The sequence below is a fragment of the Pinus tabuliformis genome, chromosome 6, assembly GCF_031772625.1.
Source record: "Pinus tabuliformis cultivar Carrire ecotype Pingquan chromosome 6, CPIR1, whole genome shotgun sequence".
Lineage (NCBI taxonomy): Eukaryota > Viridiplantae > Streptophyta > Pinopsida > Pinales > Pinaceae > Pinus > Pinus tabuliformis.
The window spans coordinates 115,457,314-115,484,427 of NC_142292.1; the positions used below are offsets into that span (position 1 = coordinate 115,457,314).

Here is a 27,114-nt window from a genome sequence, read left to right on the forward strand (position 1 = left end):
CAATATATTCTCGTTATTTTCTTAAATGCCAATATTGCTATTAAGTTACTATCAACAATTGCAATGAATTTCTGCTACATCTTCTGAAAAGTCTGGCTCCCAATTACAAAACTAGTTCGAGTTTGCTATTTAAATTTTGTATTAAATTGGATTCTGAAACTTGTTAAACACTATCTGCAAATTCCCTGATTTACTATTCAAATATCCCCATGGTCTTAAGATAAAGTAATGAAATGGTCTCACTAAGAGTTATTCTATTGTTAAGCAGCAAAGGCGAAACATGAAGTGTAACTGTCTGTTGAATATCTCGCTGCTTGCAACTATGTTGAAATAGGGGAATGAGGGAGAAGTTTCCTGTCACATCCTTTACAGACGTTATGTCAAGAAAAGGGAAATGTATGTTTAGGCCGATAGGCCTTCCTATGCATCAACAATCGTCAACACTTTTACCCTGCTCCGTTGGATCAGGTGAGACACTTTCAACCGTTGATTTGAAGTGTGACTGCTTTTTCCAAATATCAGTTGAGTTGCCTTCTTTTCACCTCCGAGTTTTGCTGTGAGCTCCATGGCATGGCAAGATATTTTCACTGGCTTTTCCCATTCTTTTATGTCACTCTTGAAGATATTTTTATTGCTTTTTCCCATTCTTTTATGTCACTTTGGGACTCGGAGTTAATTATTTCTTTGGTCTGCCAGTTGTTGTCATTGTTCTTCTTCCCTGGCTTTTGGCAAGTACTGTTCTTCTTCCCTGGCTTTTGGCAAGCACTGTTCTTCTTCCTTGGCTTTTGGCAAGCACTGATTAGTATTAAGCATTCTAAAACACAGAAATGTTTGTTTGTTACTGGTTATGTTCTTTTGACCTAATTAAATTAATTTGTCGACATAAAAAATGTGATTGCGATGGATATTTGTGGAGGATAGCAGTTTTGTATTTCTCTACGAATTGAACCAGACATAATGTCTGGGGTTGATGGAGAAATTAAAGATTTTTACTCAGTAATGGGGGTTAAATCCGACTGTACTTCTTCAGAACTTAGGGTTGCTTACAAGAAGCTTGCAATGGTGTCCTTCATAACTCTGTCAATGGCTTTTTGGCCCTTTTTGCCTTTAATTTCTTCTTTCTTTTGTAGAATTTGTCTCAGGATTGAATATCTCTGTCTTCTATGATTATAAACAGGATTTCTCATTGTAAAACAGCTCGGATTTGACAAAGATCTTTGATTTTGTGCTTCTTTATTTTGGAGGATTCATGAATGTGCCGAGTATAAGCCATGGATATAACTAATTCCATGGATTGATTGATTAGAACTAATTCTAAGGCTCTTTTAGTAGTTATTAGAAGATTTAGATTGATTGATTTAAGCTGTTACTATTGAATTTCTGATTGGGAAATCGTCTAAGACTAGTCATGTTGCAGAGATGGCACCCGGACAGGTGGTCTGCCTCAGGGAATGCAAAGGTAGCAGAGGAGTCTAAGAAGAAGTTTCAAGCGATCCAGGAGGCTTATTCAGGTTCAGTAACTCTTTATATCTTTGCATGGCTCAATTAAACAGGGAATAATGATATAGTTGTAGATAAAGTTTGGTACCCAGGGCTAATCGGCATGGAATGGATTGGATTCTCAGTTTTGTCAGATGAGAACAAGAGATTCCTGTACGATGCAGGAGTTTATGAAGACGATGATGATGATGTGAGTAGTGATCCCACTCATTTGTATCACAGCTTCGAGTATTGTTGTTATTATTGTTCAAAGACAAATAAATGGCGCCTCTGGAAATTCATTGGAAAAAGAATGTATGTACAGGAAATGGGAGAATTTTTGGATGAAATGGCGGTAATGATGAATGAGAATAAGGGGCAGGTGAGTCATAAGAGCACTCAGGATCTTAAACTTATCAATGGCTGAATCCTGACAGTAGACTTGCTATCCTAGAAAAGATCTGTTTGTGTGCTTATTGTGTTAATCTTTTTCCTTTTCAGGTGAGTGGATCGGAGAGCTTTGAGCAGTTACAAGATCTGTTCATGGAGATGTTTGAGAGCGATCTCAATAGCTTTCATACACCTGCGAAGCCTTCCAGCAATAAGAGGAATCGATCCGATTTCCACAGGGGCGGAGCCGTGAGAAAAGAGGAGATTGCAGAGCCGAGCTTCATGAGTTCGAGTCCCTTCCAGACACAATCTTTTAGCGGGGGTGTAAGTTTGCATGTCTGTTCTATTTTATTTCTTTGAGGCGAAGATCCGCTCATAGTTAAGATCCGTTTGAAGTGGTGGTGGGATGGGTTAGTAGCTAACTTAGACTTAGTCTTTAAGATTAGGAACGAAAAGTCTTATCTTAATTAAAGATTAGGAATGAAAAACGATATTAAGTTGAGTTTTGGTTATTAATGTTTTCAATTAATTAATATTTATTTATATTATTTTATTTCTGAAATATGTATTTATGGGAAACTCCCTTTACATTTCAGTATGTTTATATTGATGAATTGGTATTGCGTTGAACTTGAATCACACTTCTTCCATCAATGAATTTAAATGATAATTAATATTTCATTAATTAATTTGTAATATTTTATAATTAATTGGTATATAATATATAGATTGTTTATATTTAGTTATGAGAAAAAATTTCGGCCCAAATCACATTATGATATATTTGTGGATGCCTTTTGAACTAGCAAGTGTGGTTCATCGTCAGGACGAGTTGAAGAATCAGACCATGGCTGCAACTCGTCCTGACGATGAACCACACTTGGCCTCAGAGTTAATCGTCAACACTTTTACCCTGCTCCGTTGGATCAGGTGAGACACTTTCAACCATTGATTTGAAGTGACTGATTTTTCCAAATATCGGTTGAGTTTCCTTCTTTTCACCTCCGAGTTCTGTTGTGCGCCCCGTGGCATGGCAACATATTTTTACTGCTTTTTCCCATTCTTTTATGTCACTCTTGAAGATATTTTTACTGCTTTTTCCCATTCTTTTATGTCACTCTTGGCCTCAGAGTTAATCGTTTCTTTGGTTTGCTAGTTGTTGTTGCTGTTCTTCTTCCCTGGCTTTTGGCAAGCATAGATTAGTATTAAGCATTCTAAAACACATAAATGTCGGTTTGAAGCTCTATAAAGAGCTTTTCGAAATTTGACTTCCATTCTTTGATTTTCCTTGAGAGGTTGGGCTTGTAGAGGAGACAATCGAGGCAATGTTGTGACGTTATCCTTCCATTAGAGGCATCAACTACGACCTCCCTCATGTCATGGCCACTGCTCCCCATCTCCCAGGTTACTAACAACACCTTTGCTTCATCAATGGTATATATGCATAACAATCTTATACATATAAATGTATGTAAATAGGTGTGGAGCACATGGGCGGAGACATGTTTGAAACCATGCCCTCTGCGGATGCCATATTCATGAAGGTAAGCCTTGAACTTGCTGAGTTGTCATGTAATTCAATTAGAATGAGCTGAGAGCATGTTTTGACTATACAATTTGTTTGTGTGATGTCATCAGTGGATCATGCATGACTGGGGCGACGAGGATTGTATCAAGATACTGAAGAGCTGCAGGAAGGCGATCCCAGAGACGAGGAAGCTCATTATTGTTGACATAGTGGCGCTGGACTTTAATAACAGAGGCGGTGATAATAATAATGGTGGCTAGAAAGAGAAGCCGGTTCTAGATCCTAATTTAGTTCTAGTATTTGATTTGGTAATGGTGGCGCACTGCTCTGGTGGGAAGGAAAGAACAGTATGTAAATAGGTGTGGAGCACATGGGCGGAGACATGTTTGAAACCGTGCCCTCTGCGGACGCCATATTCATGAAGGTAAGTCTTGAACTTGCTAAGTTGTCATGTAATTCAATTAGAATGAGCTAAGAGCATGTTTTGACTATACAATTTGTTTATGTGATGTCATCAGTGGATCATGCATGACTGGGGCGACGAGGACTGTATCAAGATACTGAAGAGCTGCAGGAAGGCGATCCTGGAGACGGGGAAGCTCATTATTGTTGACGTAGTGGCACTGGACTCTAATCACAGAGGCGGTGATAATAATAATGGTGGCCAGAAAGAGAAGCCGGTTCTTGATCCTAATTTAGTTCTAGTACTTGATCTGGTAATGGTGGCGCACTGCTCTGGTGGGAAGGAAAGAACAGTATGTAAATATGTGTTGAATTACATGTTTGAAACCGTGCCCTCTACGGACGCCATATTCATGAAGGTAAGTCTTGAACTTGCTGAGCTATCATGTAATTCAATTAGAATGAGCTGAGAGCACGTTTTGACTATACAATTTGTTTGTGCGATGTCATCAATGGATCATGCATGACTGGGGCGACAAGGACTGTATCAAGATACTGAAGAGCTGTAGGAAGGCGATCCCGGAGATGGGGAAGTTCATTATTGTTGACGTAGTGGCGCTGGACTCTAATCACAGAGGCGATGATAATAATAATGGTGGCCAGAAAGAGAAGCCGGTTCTGGATCCTAATTTAGTTCTAGTATTTGATCTGGTAATGGTGGCACACTACTCTGGTGGGAAGGAAAGAACAGAGAAAGAATGGAAGAAGATTTTATTAGAAGGTGGATTCGGTCGTTATAAAATAATCACCATTCCTAATTTCCAGTCTATGATTGAAGTGTTTCCTTCTTGATTATCTGCTCTTTATGAGCTCATTTTTAGTATTTACAGTGTTAAAATGCAATCAAATTATTGTATTTACAAAATAAACGAAGATTTATCAAGGCCTTATGGAGACATGAAACATCCGTAGCTAGTGATTTTCTTTAGTCTTACCTCGCACTCCTGAGAAGACAATTCATTAATGGGTCCCGAGACGCTCCTCATCTCCTTCATAAACATGGAGGATCCATAGATAGTGCTGTCCTTTTGTCTTACCTCTCTCTGAGTAGATAATGTATTAACGGGCCAGGGGGTTTTGTTTTTTGTGGTTCTGTTATGGCTCATGAATGGATGTGTTTATGGATTGAAATTTTAAGGAAAATATGGGTTTATTGTAGCATATGAATGGGATGCATCCAAGCATTGGAATTTCAGAGGTTGGGTTTATTGTGCATATGAAATGGCATGTGTTCATGCTTTTGAAATTTTACTCAGAGAAAAGAAAAGATGGATTTGGTATTGCATATGAATGAGATGTATTCTTCGTATATGCTTGGCCATCTATAGAGGTTTCTTGATTTTGGATAATTAACTTAACCTCTTGATTTTGGGCAATTAACTTACTCTAAAATGAAATAAGACATTCAATGTGTTCCTTGTAATATAGATATAAACAAAAAAATCTAAAGAAAAGTAATTGCACAATGATCCAGTCCAAGAAAACAAGATTTTCCACAAACCAAATAACTCTTCTAGAAAAATTCAACAATTCCAATTTAATAATCCTATCAGCCTCTCTTTGTACCTTTTGGAACAATTGCTAGTTTAATTATCATGTATTATGTGTTTTTGTTAATTTGTTTCCTTGTGAATGTAATTTTTTTTGTTAATATAAGTTGTGTTAGTAGATTTTTAAATTTTGGTTTGATCATAAAATAAATTTAAACAAGGTAATATTCTTAATTTATATGTTTTATATTATTTTAAAAAGATAAAATTAATTCACCCATGTTCATTCCTAATTTCAAATTGGCCAATGATTTGGTGCAATTATGTATAGTCACTGTTTATGTAATTTCAACGGTTTTACAAATTATGTTAAACCATTCTTGAAAATTTTTCTAGTAGCTTGGTAAAACCAATTAACTATAATGTATTTTGAAGAGAAACGATGGATCTTTGTTTAAAATTTGATGAGTTGGACTTAAGCATGGCTTTATAAACAATAATACAAGTTTGAAGCCACTTTTAAATAAGAATTTGGGAGGATTCTAATATTTCAAGCAATAATGTTCACTTGAGGTAGCTCAATTGGCAATAGCCATGGAAATGAAGTCTCACCAAACTGGAAGTGTTGGGTTCAAATCTTGTGCTATCCCCTCGATCGAGGTGAGAAGTTGGACATGATAAAGATGTATTCCTACCAAGCTTACAAAATAAAAATAAATAATCAAGCTATAGTAATATGTAGGCATGGATTTTGAAGAACTTCATAATCTTCTGACCAGAATAACACCTAAAATGCACAAACCCAATTGTGTTTAGATTCAAGTGTAAATGTATCAAAAGTATCATATATAGTCTTGGTAACCACACATTTGAGATTTCCATATCCAAACACAAAATGTATTTGTTTTTTAATCAAAATAATAAATAGACCCATTTTATTAAAAAATCGAGATCTATAATCAATGTGACAACACTAAATGAACTACATTAAACCCTCAAAATCAAATTGTTTCATGTACATAAACAAGTTAGTTAGTGTTTTATATAGAATACTAATGGATCATGGGTGTGAACATGTCATGTGAGTCTCAACCGTTAAGTTTTAGGCTTCAATGCTCGTGCTTTATGCTTAAGACAAAGACAAGTTTTTCATAATAAGTCCAAAGATCCACCATAGATGAGTCTATGTTTATATTTAAGTTTTATATTAAATTCTTATCATTACGGGTGTTGCATAGTGCAATACTTTTCTCGGAGGCTCAAACAATAGAACGCCAACTTCTTTTGTTTTCTGTAAGTTTATTTGAATGTTTATATGTGTGTGTATGTGGATAGGGGTAATTGTTTTATGTCGCCCATGAAATTGACAATTCTGAAACTTAGATAACCATCTTCAATGAGGTGTATATTTTAAAATAGCCAACATTTGACGTTTAAATAAAGATTTAATATTCTTAAATACCCATCAAATTTAACATCTTTTTGCATGGCATGTAGGGTCCGAGATCATTGGGTGAAAATGAGAAAAAATAAATAAAAATAATTAAATCAAAAGGTGAAAATTAACATTATTAAAATAAAAAGAATTATAATAAATTTTATAAAAAAATAATAAATATTATTAATGATTATATAAAATTATGTTAGATCTAAGACTTTTGTGATCCATAATGTAGAGAGTAGTCTTTCTGATAAATCACATTGTAAGATAAATAAAAATAATTAAATCAAAAGGTGAAAATTAACATCATTAAAATAAAATGAATTGTAATAAATTTTATACAAAAATAATAAATATTATTAATGATTATATAAAATTATGTTAGATCTAAGACTTTTGTGATCCATAATGTAGAGAGTAGTCTTTCTGATTAATCACATTGTAAGATAAATAAAAATAATTAAATCAAAAGGTGAAAATTAACATCATTAAAATAAAATGAATTGTAATAAATTTTATACAAAAATAATAAATATTATTAATGATTATATAAAATTATGTTAGATCTAAGACTTTTGTGATCCATAATGTAGAGAGCAATCTTTCTCATTAATCACATTGTAAGGATTGGGTCGTTTCGAACCAACTAATGTGGTTCATCCTCAGGACAAGGTACCTAATACACATAGTTATTTATTTAGTTGTTCAACTTCTCATCCATACTAATTATTCTCACTAAAAATTATAAAAATTAATGAGACGTTTTATAATTAGTATGGATGAGAAGTTGAACAACTATATAAAAAAATAAATAACTATGTGTATTAGGTACATGTAATAATATTTAAAAAATATTCATTTAAATTCAATTTAAACTTGGATTTATGAAAGATGGAACATAATCAAATTTATTAAAGTGTAGATATTTTTTAAAGTGGTAGCCTAAATTATAGATGAAATAGTCTTTTTCACGGGAATTATTTTTGAATGTATACATAGATTCAACGCCCTGAAAAACCTCTTGAGCACTTAATTATGTAGATCAAACAATTTAAACTCAAATTTTAAAAATCTTTATCAAAATTTTATTAAAATTAACTGAAAAAATATTATTAAAAAAATTTCGTCTATAAATTAAACTATTTTTTAAAATATAAATAAATTGATATAATCTATAAAAATAAATAACAAAACCATTTACATGTGTTACTATGTTCAATGATTGGTTTTTCACCTCTTAATTTTTAAACAAAAAATATAACACACTTTAAAATACATCACTCATTAAACACCAAACAAATCTAGGCTATTAAAAGATATAAGCAGTTTTGAATGCCTCTGATGGAATTTGAGCAAACATAGACTCGTCATTGGAAAATCTAGTGGAGGAATGCAATTACAACAACATGTGCATTGTGAAGCTGTAACTATGGGTAAAAACACCAGAAATAGGATTCAGGCACTCAGAGATTCAACACATATGTCGATGTCTACAATGGGTGTAAAAGGAATGGACATAATATGTACATGCCGTACTTATCGAAATCACTAACAAAAATAAATTCCTGCAATTTTGAAATTTGGAAGATGATATCAAATCACACTCGACACGATAACAACCCAAAAAAATAGTGGCACAGACCAATTGTACCAGAACCCCGGTTTTGAAAACCTCTCAGAAGAGTAAATAAATCTTCCTCAGAGCTCTTGACCAAGGATTTCAATGAGCATCATTTCAAAATATTCTCTAGTATACTCTGCATTGACATTGACAGGAGTTGCAACATCTCTAACTCAGATGACGTACATGAAGAGAATTTGTTCCTCCTTTTCAATGATCCAAATTGGATCATTATATTGCTTTTCATCCATCTCAATGCATTTGGAGTGGAAAAAGTGGAGGAATCAACTCACGAGACTGGTTTTACCAGAGGGACCCAGTTTGCTGAAACAGGGTCTGAAACCTTCCAGGAGCATTTTGAGGCATCAAATGATGTTTTTTGGGGCTAAAACTTTGCCTCTTTAACCTAGCACCTTTTCATACTATTGTACACATAGATATCTTTCCAACGGTGCAAGAAGCACGTCAATCGGAGTTCGTATGAAAAATTTATGCCACTCAAAAGTTGACCTTCTTATTTTCACACCTATAGTTCGGGAGGATGCCGCGCTAGCCCCCATTATTCATGGAAAAGGGGCTAGCCACATGTTAGTGATGTAAAAGAATCTAGAAGAGTTTATTTTGTAACTCTAGTTAAGATTTGATGTAGTCAAACTTAGCCAGTAATAGGTTATGAGGTTGTTTTATTACCGGGCCACTAAGAGGAAGAGGCATTCCATTCTTTCAAGAAAATTTGGTTCCAAATCTTAGAAAAGATAGCCAAGAGAGATAGGAGGTAGAGCACACAAAGAGGATATGTGTAATGTAGCAACGCACGGGCCACAAGCATTAATTCTTTGTACTTGCAGCCATATTTCCAGACAAAGAAAGAGAGCTAAGCAGCCTCCCCTTCCAACTGGGTTTTCTCTCGAAAGGGTTTCCCAGAGAGAATATCTTGTGTCTTATGTGTGTGTTAGCTTATTTTGTCGTTCTCTATTTTTCTGCATAATTTCCATTCTCATGCATGTACTACAATTAAATCCACAGATCTTAAAGTTTAATAAATTGTAATAGTGTAGAACTTTCAGAGTTTTAATATAATATTATTAGATCTATTATGACAAACTGTCCAATGGAATATCCATGGCAGTTTACGGATCATTCAATAACCATAGCCCAGAAACATACGCGAGGAGTAGGGAGGGACAAACATAATGCTAATGGAAGTTGTGAGCACTAGCTGGGCACTCCCACTGAGAGATGCATCTGATAGCTACACAACTATTACGATATTGGCGTGCTAATAGAGGGCAGACTTGCGATCTACAATATTCGTGTTCAGAAAAAGGGAAATCCATCAATCATACGGTTCACTCCATATCAATACTTAGTGATCCAAGGCGTATAAAACAATGAAGTTACCTCCGTGGCTCTTGTGCATGGTTTGATTTGCAGATGACAACAATGAAACACCCTAGTGATGCCAGCGCTTGGATCTAGGTTGTAGATGGCTCACTTCAATCTGTGTAGCTCCTTCTTAATATCAACATAAGATTTACAATCACCGCAACCACAATAGGAGCTGAAGCCGATTAGTCTCGCTTAATGGAACCACAAACTTAACAAATACACACATGTACAAACATAACTACACTAATCTATATACAATAACAGTGGCATTCAAGTCTCTCTCATTTTCCTGGCCTTCCCATAAGGGAATTAGGCCAAAAGAGGCTCTGATACCAAAAAGTATTTTTCATAAATACACATGGTACACAGATTGTTCAAAAAAAATTGTATTACTCAATCACAAAGCCCATATACATGCCACATTAATGGTGCTTTATTAGATCCAACAATTTCTAAACTAAGAGATTATTGTTGAGAAAATATCTCAACAAGACAATCCACTTAACAAATCAATCCTACCTATATACTAATGTAACCATTATTCCAAGTGATTTTAATGTGTATATGTTCATTAACTATAAATCTTAAACAATCTTAAAATGGCATAGGTGGAGGAACACTAGGAAATCTAGTCGCCAACCATGCCAAAGCAGATTTTACTTTGCTAGATTGTACACTCTTCAAATGTACTGGGTGGAATTTCATGGGAAATATAGTTACCTAAAACAATAAAGTCTTTAATTAATATAAAATAAAGGAATCTAAATCAACATAATACATATTATAGTTATTTTGATAGATTTGTTTACTTTGGAATGGGGTTTTTGGAATTTTAATTTAATTAACAATATTTATTAGGTGAATGGTAGGGATTTAATTTCAACAAAATATCTTAGAATATTTTTAATAATAGTCATATATTGACCATTGAAATTTAACTCAAAATATTATATGCATTTTTTGTTTTTTTATTAAATTGATTAATTTAAAAAAAAAGGTCATATGAGCATAAATTATGGTTTTTTTGTTTGTTGACAAAGCCTAAGTGGCATTAAACATACATGGTCAAGAATCTTGTTACATGTTTCTCATATGTTAATTTTTTTTATAATAATAATAATATTAATAATAGTAGTAGTAGTTTGTCCCAGGGGGCAGCTTAATTAGTGATCGAAGCATTGTGAGTCCATGGTAACTAAGAGATCTAAGGTTCAAATCCCCTTCGTTGTGACCCAGTTTATGGAGAGGATGATAGGTTGTAGACCCCCAAATGTTTATTGGTAGTCCCATGTCATGTGAGATGCCAAGTTCCTCTTGGTTACAAAATAATAATAATAATAATATCTTAAAATAAAGTTATAATTTAGTTTCCCATAGGGCATAGAATAGATGGTGATAGGATGCCCTGTTAGGGCACTCCATGGTGAAAATATCACTGATTTGAAACCCTCTGGGAAAATATCCATCTATGTTAACGATTGTTGTGACCCAATTCGGGTGTGATCCATGGGTGATTTTGATGCCTTAGATGCCCTTGGATCATGATTACTCAAGCCACGGGTTATGTGTGCCAGTCATCTCAAGACTCACATTACCTAACAAACAAACAAAAAAAGTTATGATTTAGCTAATTTTTATGATTTTTATGAGGTAAGTGTTTTAATTCTTGTCAATGTTTATCAACCATTTAATTTATATGGCTACGCTAATTTAACATATGACATTTATAATCACATCCTTTGAACCATAAAGAATAATGGTGTCAGAAATATGTTGTCATTGATGGCAACCTGGTGTCAATTGATGTGAACACATGCAAAAGGTGTCAAATAAGGACTCAGTAGATCAATTTGAAAGCACAAGAACAAGAATCAAGGAGCAACATGGATGGGAATGAGGCAGATACTTTGGAGCCATTTCCAATGCAACAAATCATCTCAAACATAGATGGAACCCACCTAGATGGGAATAGCTCTGAAAGAGATTTCTAGTGGTATGTGAAAGTTTTAAAATGGCCTCCTGGTTTGAGAGTTTGATCCATTCAAATTCGTAGGAACCCCAAGTAAACTTAGCAAAGCTAGAGGAGGTAGTAGACCCTTTTGGCACTGCATTAAGTTTGGCAGGACAACCAAACATAACAGAAATATTGGAAGAGCGGTCAAAATAGGGTCAGACACATGCAGAAGTACAATATAAGTAGCATAGGAAATGTTTATTAGTTAATGGAGAATCCCACATGATAACCTAGCTTGGCATAGGCACCCTGGAGGTAGTACCTTGGTAGTTTGCAAAGAGCGATCAAATATGAATGAGCGGGATGATGTAGTAGGTGATGCCATCCTGTCAGAGTCGCCCCGGTAGGTGTACCTCTGCGGTTTTCAACAGGTGAAAAGGAGTAGGCCCGAGATGAAATAATCAATCTATGTGGTGTGAGGAGAGGAAGTGCGGAGTTAAAGGGTCAGTACCCTTAAAAATATTTTACAAAGGAAATCAGTGCAAAGCAAGGCGTCGGGACCCTTTTCTCTCCTCTCTGATAGCAGGTCAAGTGGAAGAATTTGATTGGCCCTCAAAATATGATAAAGGATGAAGATGTCAGCATGACATGGCCCAATTAGAGATGGACAGGTGGTAGGAAAATTCAATGTTTTGGGCACTCGAAGGGCGTAGAAATTGCAAGAAATTTTCTACTGCTAATGAATTCAAACTGAAAATAAGAGTGCAATTTTATTCTACTATTCCGTGGAAAGGAAAACACACGATAGAAAGACATAACACATGATAAATACACATTCAATAACATGCAACCATCAAAGCACAAGGAACCAAATGATTTTACAGGGGAACCCAACTAAAACCCCTTTGTTGCTTTGCATTAATTCAGATGAGAATACGGATCAATTATAATGACCGCTTCACACATGAAGCACACCCTACCCTGTAGTTTTGATCTCTTGCTATGTGACCTACTCTGAACAACACTTAGCCAAAATAGGTCTCAACGTTCCTCCTATTTCCTTGTGCAATCCTTGAGAAAATTAACTCCTAAAAAATAGGAGAATTCTCTATTTACTTGGGTAAATCCTGAAGGAATTGATCGCTTGATCCAATGCAAAACTTTTACACTTAACTAATATACAATTTATAATTACAGTGATTCCTTTTGCTCCTCTCAAACTAGGAAATTCAAATTCCGTGCATGAATAGGGCTATTTTTAGTAAATTGGTCATTTAACTAAGAGATCAGTGAGTTAACAATAGTTATTACTACTCCATTTAACTCCTAATAACTCAATTAATGACTAGAGCTAAAATAATTGAGTTTAACTAACAATAAATCCACTAGATTTCTAGATTTTAGCAATCAAACCATGCACAAATCTACTTTTAGCCTACAAACTCGAATTTATTTATTTATCTAGGAGACAAGGCCATGTCACTCTAGCTAACTACAATCTAAGTCATCTTGCTGATGTGGAAAATTGAATTTCTCCATTTGACTAAGGCACAAGTCAAATGAAGCCTTTTCATGCTACAAGTTAACAAAGGGCTCATTTATGGGCGACATGTGTCACTAATAATAGGTTGAAACATAGCATAGGTGATGTCAACATGGCATCATCCCACTCGTCAAAGCCTAGGAGATTAAAGAACAGTGCAAAACAAAAGCACTGGGAAAGAGGTGTTGGGCTTATGAGGCAGTGTCAGCGCTGACTCAGACCGGAAGCTATTTTTATTGGCTCTTGGTTAAGCAGGCAGACCCATTGTAACATTTAATCCTTCTAAGCCCATCCTAGAGGTATCTTAAGGTACATAAATGTAATTGTAAGGAGGAAAGTGTCAAGATATGTTGGCATGGACAAGCGTTAGGATGATGGTGGCAGTAGCATTGGAAGCATAAACCAATGGAAAAGGAATCCAGAGAACCCCATTGACACCTAAGCCTACTCAATGGAGAGTGGAAGGTTTAAAATGTGGGCATAAAGAAACGGCGTTGGGATACATGTGTCGAGACATGGAGGCAAAGCGCAAACCAATGAAGAAAATGAGAAAGACACCCCCACATTAACAACTCATCCCGTTGGGGCTAGCTCGTAAAGGCGACTGTGGAAGGTTAACCGTGTAGGCATAAGAGGAGCATCAGGATTTGTGGAAAGTAATAGAACTAGGAGACAATTTTTTAATCGGAAAATGAATTTTCATCATAGCGTGCCCATGTCATGGTTTTGTGGCGATTTTATGTGTTAATCAACCTTGGAGCTTTGGGCTATAATAAGTATACAATGTTGCATGCACGATGGAAAATTCTTAGCAACTTAATATTAGACGAGTTGCCAGCTATAAACAGACCAAGGGCTAATGGAGTAAAGCATCAATGGTAAAATGCTTTGGGGCTAGAACAAAGGAAAAAGCCCAACGCAGATATTTGGTAGAATTTGAAATTAAAACGGGCCAAAGAAGTTTATCTAGCAGCACTGAGTCTTTTAGCTTTGGACAGATGGATGAGTCGACAACTTTGGAAATTATGCCAAAAATAATGGCTAACTAAAGATAGAATTGTAGTTAAAACTACAACTAAAACATGCGAAAAGACTAGATTAGCTAAAATAAGAAAAAACTTAGTTTAAGTTGCAGAAAAGGTTGGTTGAAGTCTAAGAAATTGGTGAATAGGTCCAAAAGACTAAAATAAACATGACAAAGGAAAAAAATAATGATTCATGCAACAATACAAGAAAATCAAAGAAGCGAGAAGTATAAAGCCAAAATTCTTTATAAGCAGGCTTGAGCAAACATGATACATAACATATAGTTATTGTGAGTGAGTTGAGGTAAATTTATTGGTGTTCTTAGTAATCAGATATTGTTGAAGGTATTGGTGATCAAGGATAAACTTTCTTTACTTTGAAAGCATATATACCCTAATATATACCTAACCATAATATGCTACAATACAAGAAAAGCAAATATTGGGTTATGTAGCTCCGAAGGAAGGTTAGTTTGGGTTCTCATCTTCAACCCTCTTAATGTCACAATGATGACAAATTATTTTGTCCCACATTTTCTTAGGGATTATCCAATGCCCAAATGACACTTTGTTCTTGTTTTAAAGATGTTTATTTTCTTTTTTACATAATAGAAACATAATATATTTTTAATATTTTAGAATGTGATTAACAATCTCCTTGTAATATCTTAATTTCCCTTTATCTTCTAATTATTTATTGCATCCCTTAAATTTAGATGTAATAATATTATTAAATTTTGTGAAGTAATTTGTTCTCATATTTCTAATAATTTAATTTCTTCCTGTTGGGGCCTTTGTTTTTGAGAAATTAGGATGTTTTGGGGAGGAAGAAGTTGGCGACAAGTGGTGGAAATGGTCATTAGGAAAATGCAAAAATAAAAACTGAGGAAAGGGAAGGAATTGGCTGAAGATTGGTAGTTAGGGAGGGGTGGTGGGAAGAAGCAGATACAACTGAGCGAGAAAAGAGCAAGGGTAGTCGAGGAATGAAGACAGTCAAGAAAGGGAGAAGGAACTAGCAGTTCAGGTAGGCATGCAGGAAAAGGGAAGAAGAAGATAAAATGAAGAAAGGAGAACCGAGAATGGGGTTGGGTTGTTGTGTTGTAGTTGTTCTTAGTGATATTTTTCTTCCTATGTTGGGGAGCTATGAGAAAAACTTTGTGACTGCCTTTCTATAAGCTTGTATTCTGCCTATCAGAGTTCTGGATGTTGAGGAATAGGCCTCGAGCCTGATGTAATGTACTCACCTTTTATATTAGTGAAGAATATTGTTATTGGGATCATAGCATGTTGACTATGTGTTATTATAGATCTTTAAATTTTTTATGTATGCACATGTTTAGGTAGTCTTTCTGTTACAACATGTATAGACTGTTGCGATCTGACTTCTTTGAAGAATAATTCAATGTTCCCTAATCTCTATTCTTTGATATGGTTTTCCCTAATACTAGATTCCAAACCTCATCTAACTAAGGTTGTGACATGCCTCAGGTGAGACTCCTTACCATTCCCGAGTAAGGTGAAAATATCAGTGTTGTGTTAGACTACAGCGGAGCGTTGTTGGCCCCTATGCCCGAACCTGGGATCTCGACCTCGTTTCTATTTCTACGCCAACAAATGGTTCCATTGTTGGGACCTAAAATTCAAAAAGAGGGTTTGGAATATGGTATCGAGGATCTTTAAGAAAGAACTGTGAAACTGCTGGGATGAGAAAGTGGACTAGTTTGTTTCTCAGCAAGCTCAACTCCACCGACGAACTGTTGCGAAAATGAAGGAGGAAATCATGTATTCGAAACCAGTGAGTGACCAGTACGAGATATTCTAGTGCAAGTTTCCAAAATAACGTTACAACTAGTTGCGGGGATTGCAGGTAAAAGGGAGGTTGAGTGGACAAAACCCATCTCATCGCAATTTGACTCAAGTAGATCTCACTGTGCTATATCGTCTTAACATGGATCTGACAAGAGAAGTAGATTTTTGGGTACATACCATGCTGGAAGGGTATATTATTGAATTTTCAGCAGAAAGCCATCATTCCTTTTCAAAAGTTGAAGTTGTGGTCTGATTAGGGTTGCGGGGGAAGCTACTGAAAGAGTTTTCCCTTTGGATTAATGTTTTAATGGTGCAAGAGGGCTTGTTGGTGTTCCAAAGCCTGATCATGGTAGTGTAAAAAACCTAGTACTAGGGGAAGGACCTAAAGGGAGGGATGCTACTAAGTAGGGAACTATGAGGCTATCAAGAGGATGTACGTAGATGACTCCTGAAAGGCCAAGGACATAAGAGTGCAAAGGAGAGTGTGGATAGTAGAGAAATGGAAGGAAAGAGCCATACAGATGATTAAAAGGAAACATAAGTGATTACACCAAGTAGGAGCGGTGTTGAGAGATCCAAAAGAAGGAGAAAGGATGGAAGGAAGCTTAATGGAAGGGGTAGAGACAGTCACAACCACCATGGGTCCGGAAAGTGATAGGGATCCACCCCTGCTAGTGGAGATGGAGATGTTGGATGGAAATGGCCATGTGGGCTTGGAGGAAAGCCTAACATTAGGGTATTTTGAGATCTAAAATGGGCCTCCTCAGAAAAATGTACAACCAAAATAAACTTTATAAGAAACAATAGGATTCAAGATGATGATGTCAACCATGGGGGATGATTCACCATTTTTGGAGTAAAAAAGTAAAAATATTAAAAAATAATAAAGCTACTTTTTCAACCCGTATTTTCAACTTATCTCCCTAAGGTTTTACTCACATTTTGAGTGGGAGTACTCATTGGATGAAAATTTTGGTTCCTCATCCAAGGAGTACCCACATGGCATACTTTCGATGGACCCTGCTACACAAAAAAATGAAAAATACATGAAAAAACATGATTGCAATCACATTTTTCATGTATTTCTCATTTTTCATGTAATAGGGTCTATAGAAAGTATGCAACATGGGTAATCCTTGGATGTGAAATCAAATTTTGCATCAAATGGGTGTTTCCACTTGAAATTTGAGTAAACCCATAGGGAAATAAGTTGAAAATATAGTTTTTTATTTCTTCCCTCTAAAATTTGATGATGTAATCTAATATTACTTTATTATTTCCACTATTATTTTATAATTTCGTTAGGAGGCCCATTTTACAGCTCAAAATTCCCCTAATGAAGATCACATGCATTTTGTTCGAGGGAGACTGTTTGTTGAAGATGATGCATCCAAAGGAATCAACAATATGCCTCTCTGAAGCTCAGGTAGTGTCTCCATCAACCCTCCCCTAGTACTATGTAACAATCCTGACAAGTTCCTATCTAAGTTAATCAAAACTATAGGAGTTCATAGTGTGCATGTTAAATACAAAGCCAGTACTAGTAGCAGTGGAACTAGTAGTAGTGGTACAAGTTTACAAGGATCTCCTCAACCGAGATAGCAAGGATTTGTGCTCTTAGCATGGACTCAATCGAAAATGGTGGGATCATTGACAAGGTATCCTGAGTTCTCCAATAAGTGGAATAAAGACGTAGAACAATGCTAGTATCTATGTGAGGCCATCTGGAGAGCCCGCCAAATGCCTGATAATGTGAAGCTAATCAAATTTTAGACCACTCTTAGGGAAAGGGCCTTGAGATGGTTCATAAAATGGTTAGAATTACACCAGAACCCAATTGTGGATGATGTTAAAAGAGAATTTGTACAAGAATTCAAACTTCCACAAACTGATCAGCAAGGGTTGTCAGAGCTATGGGAGATAAAGCAATGGGAGGGAGAGACTGCATGGGAGATGATGCAAATATTTAAGGATGCAATCAGTAAACTAAGTTACCTGATAGATCTGAATCACCAAAGGGATTGGTTTATCAAAGAATTGTTACCTCTCACCCATACACCATTGACACAACAGAATATTGATACACTACAAGATGCTCTCGAGCAAGAAACTTGGATAGAATCTATGGCAGGATACCCACACGAGTACTGGGGGAGGGGGGGAGTGACACCACATGATCCATCTATCTTGAGTCTCCAACATCAAATTGCAAGTCTAACAAAGAAGTTAAAGGATCTGCAACCAACCCGCTTGGCGCAGCCAAATGTGTGGTGTACAAATTTCGAAGTAGAAGGTTGTGTTGCTATAACATGTCTGAGGTTGCTAGGTGCAAGTACCATGTCTACACCAAAAGGACAATTTGGTCCTACACCTGTAGCAGGAGTCACATGAGTAGGATCACAAGGTTTGTATCATGGGCGCAACTAAGTGGAGTATTATGAGGTATGCAAGGGGTATGGACATGCCCCTCATCTATGCCCAATACTAAAAGAATACTCCAACATTCCAAATAAAAATTATTATGAATTGTGTGCTTCCATAACTCACCACACCGACCAATGTAGAGCACTGGATGCTCTAGCAGATATTTTATACCGCACAACCTTCCAAGTCAATGAGACTGCTTGAGGAGGGAAAGGAGGAGGAGGAACAAGGGGTGGAAGGGCAGGAGGTAGAGGTCGAGTTCGTTGTTACAAATGTGATCAAGAAGGGCATGTTGCAAGGGATTTCTTGCTACCAAGAAGACCATGGTCCTCTCAGTGCAAGGTCAATGCACATGCAACAAAGGACTGTCTGGAACTAATTGCAAGATGGGAGGAGAGGAATGGGAAGAGGGGAACGAACTTAATTAATGTAAATCCAAGGGTATTAGAGGTATCCCCCCTCTCAAATATTAATATAGTCACACAAGGAGGAAAAAATATTGGGGTTGATCGAGGAGCCACAAACTAGCCCACGATTATCATACCAACCTCCCCAAAGCGCTCATATGACCCTGAGCAACAAAAGCAGTATTACAAGGAGGAAAAAAAGATTTTGATAACCTGAATGAAGGTGCACGATCACAAAAGGGGTAGCCATATTCTCATAAATCTAAGACCGGTACCTATCATAATCCATAGCAGTCTGACCCATTGAGGAATGGTTCAGGTTATTTCTACAAATCGTGAATGATGACTAGATGTTGGGGCAGTTGTAGAAGAGTCTGGCCATCCCAGAAGTGGAGGTTGAGGGATGATCCATTTTTGCTACCTTATCTGAAAGACACACTAGGAGAGTATGGAGGACCAAAAAGAGAACATGCAGAGAGTTCAAGATTGATGTTCAGATTTTGAAATTCCAAATCAAAGACATTATGCTAGATCTAGGCTCAGATGTCAACATTCTGCCAAGGAAAATGTGGGAAGCACTAGGAAAAACTAAATAGGCATTTTCACTGACCCAGTTGCAGATGGCGAACCAATATTTTATCCTTCCAATAGGGATACTGGAGGATGTAGAAGTGGATGTAGCAAGGTTGAAAACCCACATAGATTTCGAAGTAATAGATATCATGGGAGACAACGACCCCTACCCACTGTTGCTCAAGATAGATTGGGCATTTGAAAACTATGCTTCAATAGACTTGAAAAAGGAACTGATGACTTTGGAGGTAGAATGGATTAGGGTGATTCATCCTCTAGACCCGTATCAAGGACCGAGATTCAAAAAACAAATAGAAGACATAGAAGAGCCAGGGATGTTAGATAAACTCTACAGACTAACAAGAGGAAGAAGGGAGGACTACATTAACCCAACGGCTAAAGGATCTATTAGTTGGCGAAACATTTAGAGTTCAGAGGTTGGCTTAGAGGTTTCTTGGGATGATTGGCAGCAAAGTGGATATGAGACCAACACTAGGCATTGCGCAATAATCTATCAGGTCAATTGGATTGGAACTAAATTAAGGGTCTTCCATGTCTTTAATGATATAGACTCAGTAAATTTATTTCTCAACAAGATTGATGCAACTATTATTGAAGAACATAAAGTATTGTTACTAAATTTCGTGCTACAAGCGACACCGATAAGATGGTGGGGAGTTCACTGCAACTACCTTCGAGAATGGGAGAAGATCAAAATAGCCATGGAAGTAATATTCATACAACTGGGGTAGTAACCTCAATATTTTTCCAAGTACATGGGGGATTCTGACCCTCAACATCATTTGAAAAATTGTAAGGAAAGATGGAATCAAGAAGGAGTTCTAAAGGAGTTGTGGGTGCATGGTTTCATACACACCTTGGGAACTTTTCCAAAATCCTGATATGTAAAAGAAGAAGTAAGGAGACAAATGGAGGACTGGGATAGTTTGGTTGATCAGTTTGTCAACAAATTTTCTTTCTCAAACAATGACAAAAGGTTGACCGAGGCATTTCAGACTGTCAAGTGGATTATGCTCACAATGGGTGAGCTAGTGGACAGGTGCAAATACCATAGAATGTTAGAGCATATCTATAAGTCAAGGTATCCTGAAGCACTGTCCTTTGGAAATGTGGACAAAGATCCAGATGAGGATTATCTATAGGAATTACGACACTTGTCATTCCATGAAATTGAAGGGGAAAGGGACATCAAGGATGGACCTGTAACTGATGCGCCACACTTAATCCCATTGAAGTTGCAGAAGCATAACATCAGGACTCATGAAAAACCAAACTAGCCTCAATTGGCGATTATTGGGATGAACAAACTATAAAATATATTTTCGACCTCCTGAGAGAATATGAATATTTTTTCCCTTTGTCCGTTGCGAAACTGAAAGGGATCGAGGGAGACCTAGGGGAGATGAAAATTGTGCTAAAACCATATGCAAGGCTAGTAAACCACAAGGCTTATAGATTGAACCTGATATTTAAGGAGAAAGTGAAGAAAGAGATAGACAATATGCTTTAGCAGTAGGGCACATATTTCCAGTGGAAAAGGTAGAATGGGTGAGTCTGATTGTAATACAAAACAAGAAAGACACTACAGAGATACAAGTCTTTGTGGACTACCGTAGCTTGAGCAATGCTTGTGTGCATGACCCGTTTCCTACACCATTCAATGATGAAGTGCTAGATAGCGTAGTGGGAAATGAAGCTTACTCCTTTACAGATGGATTCTTGGGCTATCACTAAGTCAGGATCGCTGAGGAGGATAAGAAAAAACTACATTCACTACAGAATGAGGATCTTATGCCTATCATGTTATGCCATTTGGTCTCAAGAATGCACCTACAGTGTTCTCGAGAATTGTAATTGCAACCTTTAGAGATTATATCCACAGGTTCCTAGATGTCTACATGGATGAATATACGGTCTATAGTTTGCTGAAGAAACACTCCAGTCTACCCTAACAGGGCCCACATTTTTGGTGATTCATCTCCCAGGGTTAGGTTTTTGGATGTTAGGGTTTTCCATTGTTTCTCAATAACAAATAGTCATTTGAGCCTTACTGTACCATAGTTCAAAGGAATGTAGACGCCACATCTCTTCTTAGAGATAAGCTACCTTCGTACGAGCTAGTTTATTTCCATTATGTATGTAAGAATATTTTAGTTCTTTGATATTAATTAAATGAAGTTTTATTTCTACTACATCTCCGTGTTTATATTTATATTTGTATTCTATTGCATTCTTGCATAAGTCTAGATCAGTGGTATCAGAGCGGTCTTCTCTTTCTCGCTTTTTATATGCATGTCCCCAATGAGGTCAGGGTATAAGGAGTTAGGGCTTGAACTGATTGAACCTTTGCAAGATTAGCCTTGCAAACCCCAATGGCCTCCCAAGGTAGAAGAAAAGAAGATGAGGGAGCAGGAGATCCTTTCAAAATATTTCTTGAGGAGGCCCTTGAGAAACAAAGGAACATGATGATGTATAATTTTTCCCAGATCCTTCGAGGACTACCTAGGGGCGTCACATCTTCATCCAGCAACCACTCTAGAGGTGCCACTCCTTTTAAGGTACAATTTAACTTTGGCATTCCCATATTTGGAAGCCAAATAGATGAAAATGCCATAGATAGATGGTTAAATATGTTGGAAGGATATTTTTCGATTCATGACTTTTCCAATCGGGAGAATATTACTTTTGTACTCCTCAAAGTCGCCACCCATGTCAAGGACTAGTGGGAAACCTACTGTGAGAAAAAGGATGAGAGGGAATCCTCATTGTTTTTAGCGGCACCCACTTGGAATCATTTCTAGATTCCATCAAGGAACAATATTACCTAGTCGGAAGCTATGAATATAAATACATAAAGTGGACCACACTGTGATAGGGAAGGGACCAAAATGTGTCGAAGTTCACAAATGGTTTTCTTGCGCTTCATGCGAAGCTGGGTATTAAGGATTTTGAGCGACATTTGGTACTCAAGTATTGTGACTGTTTACATAAGTACATCTAGAATGAAATGGAGTTCTTGGACATATCCTCGCACAATGTTGCCTATCGATATGTTGTTAAGATCAAGTAGAAGTTTAAACGAAAGAAGTGAGACTTTGGATATGCAAATCTGAAGCAAGGGAAAGGCACCCCCAAACCTCAGAACAAAGGACAAAGCCAAGTCGGCGTGACCCAGGAAAACTCGTCGAAGCTACAAGCAAAGAACAACACCATGAATACAAAAAAGGACACCAGAAAGTGATGTGAGTTCCATAAGATCCCCACTCACAACACGAGTGAGTTTCCAGCCAAGCAGTGACTGGTGGATGAGCTGAAGGCTTCCAAACTAGATGCATGTTCTGAATCTGAGTCAGAACCTAACAAGTGGAATGAAAAAGGGAAGCATATTATTAATGCGGAACCTAGTGCCACCGTTGCCACCACCAAGATCCATAAGGATGAGCCCGAAGATCCATAGGAGGGGGAGCACCTCTTCCACTCACAAATGTGGGTGAAGGGTTCTTCGCTACAATTTATTGTCGATAGTGAGAGCCAAAATAATCTCATTTCAGTAGAGGTCATGAAGCGGCTAGGCCTACCAACCACAACTCACCTGAAATCGTACATCATTGGGTGGTTTCACCAAGTACAAGATCTCCACGTCAGCCAGTTGTGTCGCCTCCCCTACAACATCAAGCCCTTCACATATGAGGTATTGTGTGATGTTTCTCCTCTTGAAGTTTGTGATGTATTATTAGGCCAACCATACTTGTGGAAGCGACATGTTGTGTATGAGTCTAGGCCTCACACTATTATTATTACTTTGGGTAATAAGTTGTATAGGATACCAGAGGTAGCACCGCCTACCACCATCTCTTTGATCATTGTGAAGCAATGCAATAAGATCATTTCCCAGACTGGGAAATTTGTTTTCCTTATGATTCACCCTCAAGGAAAGAAGAAGATTGTGGCCATGACCTCCAAACAGGGCTCCTCCGCATGGAAGTAGCATATGGACAAGGTTGTGGAGGAGTACAGGGACATCTTCACCTCACCCGCAGGGGTACCTCTACATTGTCAGGTCAAGCACTCCATCAATCTGACCCTGGGCACACCGCTACCTAATGGAACGATCTATCGATGCTCTATTTTAGTTGACGATGAAATCAAGAGGCAGATTTAGGAGTTGTTGCAGAAAGGCCACATCAGGCCAATTTCATCATCATGTGGGAGCCTGATCATGCTGGTATAGAAGAAGGATGGGACCTAGAGACTCTGTATTGACTATCGGGCACTGAACAAGATCACTATTTAGAATAGGTATCTGATCCCACAGATTGATGACCTTCTAGACCAGCTCAAGGGGGGAAAATATTTCAGCATGATTGACTTGAAGTCTGGTTATCACCAAGCACCAATCGAACCTTCGAATGTGTGGAATATTGCCTTCAAATCTAAGGAGGGCCTTTTCGAATGGCTGATCATGCCCGCCAGGTTGACGAATGCCCCTACAACCTTCATGAGGTTGATGGACAACATCTTATGACCCTTCACCAACTCATATGTGGTGGTGTATTTGGATGACATCCTTATCTTCTTGAAGAGTCGGGAAGAGAACCTCCACCACATTCGATAAGTCCTCCAAACATTGTGGCAACAAAATTTGTGTGTTGATTTGGAGAAATGCACTTTTGTTATGACCCAGGTTCAATATATGGGGTGCATAATTGATGAGCAGGGTGTGCATGTGGTCCCAACCAAGATACAAGTCATTCAATATTGGCCAATCCTAACCAATTTAATAGAGCTCTATATCTTTCTACGTCTTGCCAAATTCTACCACATGTTTGTGTTGGTGTTCTCTCATATCACTTGGGCTTTGATTCAAGTCACAAAGGGAGGAGTGAAAGAAAATTTCTTTTGGTATGAATCCTAACGTACATAAGGCATTTGACGAGTTGAAGACTTGCCTCTACTTTTCACCAGTGCTTACATTACCATACCGATACTAACCGTTTGAGATTGGACAGATGCCTTCGACTATGCTATTGGTGCAATTCTTACTCAACAGGGGAATCCAGTGGCACATCATAGTGAGACACTTTCAGACATAATCCGAAAGTATCCCACCTATGAAAAAGATATGTATTCCATTGTGCAGGCCTACCGACAATGGAAACATTACATTCTGGGGAAGGAAACGGGCATCCACACAGACCACTGATGCCTGCAATTCATACAGACATAAGGGAAGTTGCAGAATGATCGCCATCATAAATGGGCCACATACTTGCAACAGTTCCATTTAAACATCAAGCACAAGAATGGAAGCACCAACAATGTTGTAGACTACCTCAGCTGACCACCAATCATGACACTGACCATTGTGCTTGACTCTTGCGGGCATGAGACTTTGGTTGGCCTCATAATTACAAGAGTGATCCAGAATTCGGAAACACATACTAGACGCTCCTAGAAGGCAAAAAATTTCCAAATTTTCACCTCCAAGATGCATTGTTATGCCACCTGGGACAACTCTATGTTTCTTCAAATGAGCGTGCCAAGACGATTTGGGAGGCACACTACAGTTGGATCGTTGGACATTTTGGAGTAGAGAAAACAATGGCAGTATTGCAGAAGTATTTTTATTGGCCAAACCATTTCCAAACCGATAATCAAGAAGCAAGGTCTATACATTCCTTTTCTTACTCCTAGTCAACCTTAGGAATCCATCTCCATGGATTACATGTCGGGCCTTCCTTCTACTAAGCATGGGAACGACTGTGTTTTCGTGGTCGTTGACTGATTCCCTAAGATGGCCATTCTAGTGGCCTGCAAAAAGAGTATCACAATAGAACCCACTAAGCTCTTCTTTGAACGAGTGTGGGTACACTTTTTGATCCCACAGTCCATTGTCTTAGATCAGGATAGGATGTTCCTAAGTAAATTTTGGTCAAGTCTTTGGTCGATGCTGGATAATAATCTCACTAAGTCCACGAATTTCCACCCCCAAACTGATGGCCAAACAGAGGTTGTAAACAAGATGATTGTACACATTCTACGCATGTACAACTTGAATAATCCACACACATGGGATAAAAATCTCCCTTATTTCCAGCATAGCTACAACAAATCTCTCGATAGCTTAAATGGCCACAACCCTTTTTAGGAGGGGTTGGGATTTTGACCACTATGTCCTTGCAGCTACTCAGACATATTTAGACCATGTCCAGTCCGAAGCTCATAAGGCTAACAACTTCATTGAGCATATTTAGCGCACCTGCTAGTAGTTCCATGAAATATTGGATAGAGCCAATGCTAAGTACAACCATCAACATGATAAGCATTTGCTGCCACACAAGTTCCAAGTGGGCGACAAAGTTTGGTTACACTTGCATAAGGAGCGCCTCGATGGGCCCCACCGCAAGCTTTTCTCGCTCTGATATGGGCCATACACCATCACTAAGGTTGTAGGGGATAATTCTTTAGAGCTCAACATTCCACCATTCCTTGGCATGCACCCAGTGTTCAATGTGGACTGCCTTTGACCATACTTTCCACCATTATTAGACACATCAAACATAACAAAAAAACTCACACCAACATAGCTAAACCAAGACTGCATGGAACAAGCTACAACTGATCAGATCATGGACACGTAGATCAAGAACACTCGCTAACAGAAGATCCAACTATATCGGGTTTTCAAATCTAGCCAACTCCTGCACCAAGGCAAGTGGCTCACCAGGGACCAAGTTCAGCAAAAGTTTCTCCATCTCATGGAGGCACTCAAAGAAATGGGGACCATTGCTTCCTAAGGTGGGAGGACTGATGCAGGTGGATATGGGTGGCCACCCGCCTATTCCTTAATTGTAGCACAATTTACTTTTTTTAGCAGTTTTTCGGGTCTTGAACTTCCAAAGCTGTTTTGAGGCCCTAAACGACATTTTTCTTGGAAAATGGGAAAATGTGAGTCCTTGGTTGACCTTTGCAATCAAAATTTATAGTCCTTGGATAGATATTTCTAACAAGGTATCGTGCGCATCAAACGGAGATCGTATTCCAAAGTTACGACCCCATGAAGTTGATGTACCAATTTACCCCAACAAGGCCCACAATTTTGGCGATTCGTCTCCTAGGGTTAGGTTTTTGGATTTTTAGGGTTTTTCATTATTTCTCAATAATAAATAGAACATTGAGCCTCATTGTAACACAGTTCAGAGGCATGTAGTCGCCACATTTCTTCTCAGAGATAAGCCACCATTGCCCTAGCTAGTTTATTTCCATTATGTATGTAAGCATATTTCAGTTCTTTTATATTGATGAAATGAATTGTTATTTCTACTGCATATCTATATTTATGTTTATATCTTTATTCTATTTCATTCCTGCATAAGTCTGGATCACAATTTTTCACAACATATTTGATAAAACTATACTTAAAAGTCTGAAAATATACAATATTACGATTTATTCCTCTTTAGATTTATAAATATGCAGATTAATCTTTATTGTGTATGCATGCAAATTTAAATTTATGCACAAAATAGAGAATGGTGAAGTAAAATCCCACAAGCCA

At 37.5% G+C, this 27,114-nt stretch overlaps 1 protein-coding gene across 1 annotated transcript; it reads left to right on the forward strand.

The window, feature by feature from the left end:
• Nucleotides 1-919: 919 nt before the first annotated feature.
• LOC149257610 (uncharacterized) lies at nt 920-2,417 on the forward strand. The gene is made up of 5 exons (XM_089369917.1): nt 920-1,062; nt 1,418-1,511; nt 1,626-1,690; nt 1,805-1,861; nt 1,981-2,417. The coding sequence occupies exons 1-5, from the start codon at nt 958-960 to the stop codon at nt 2,227-2,229; spliced, it is 570 nt and encodes a 189-aa protein (XP_089226043.1). The 5' UTR covers nt 920-957; the 3' UTR covers nt 2,230-2,417.
• The last annotated feature ends 24,697 nt before the right edge of the window (nt 2,418-27,114 follow it).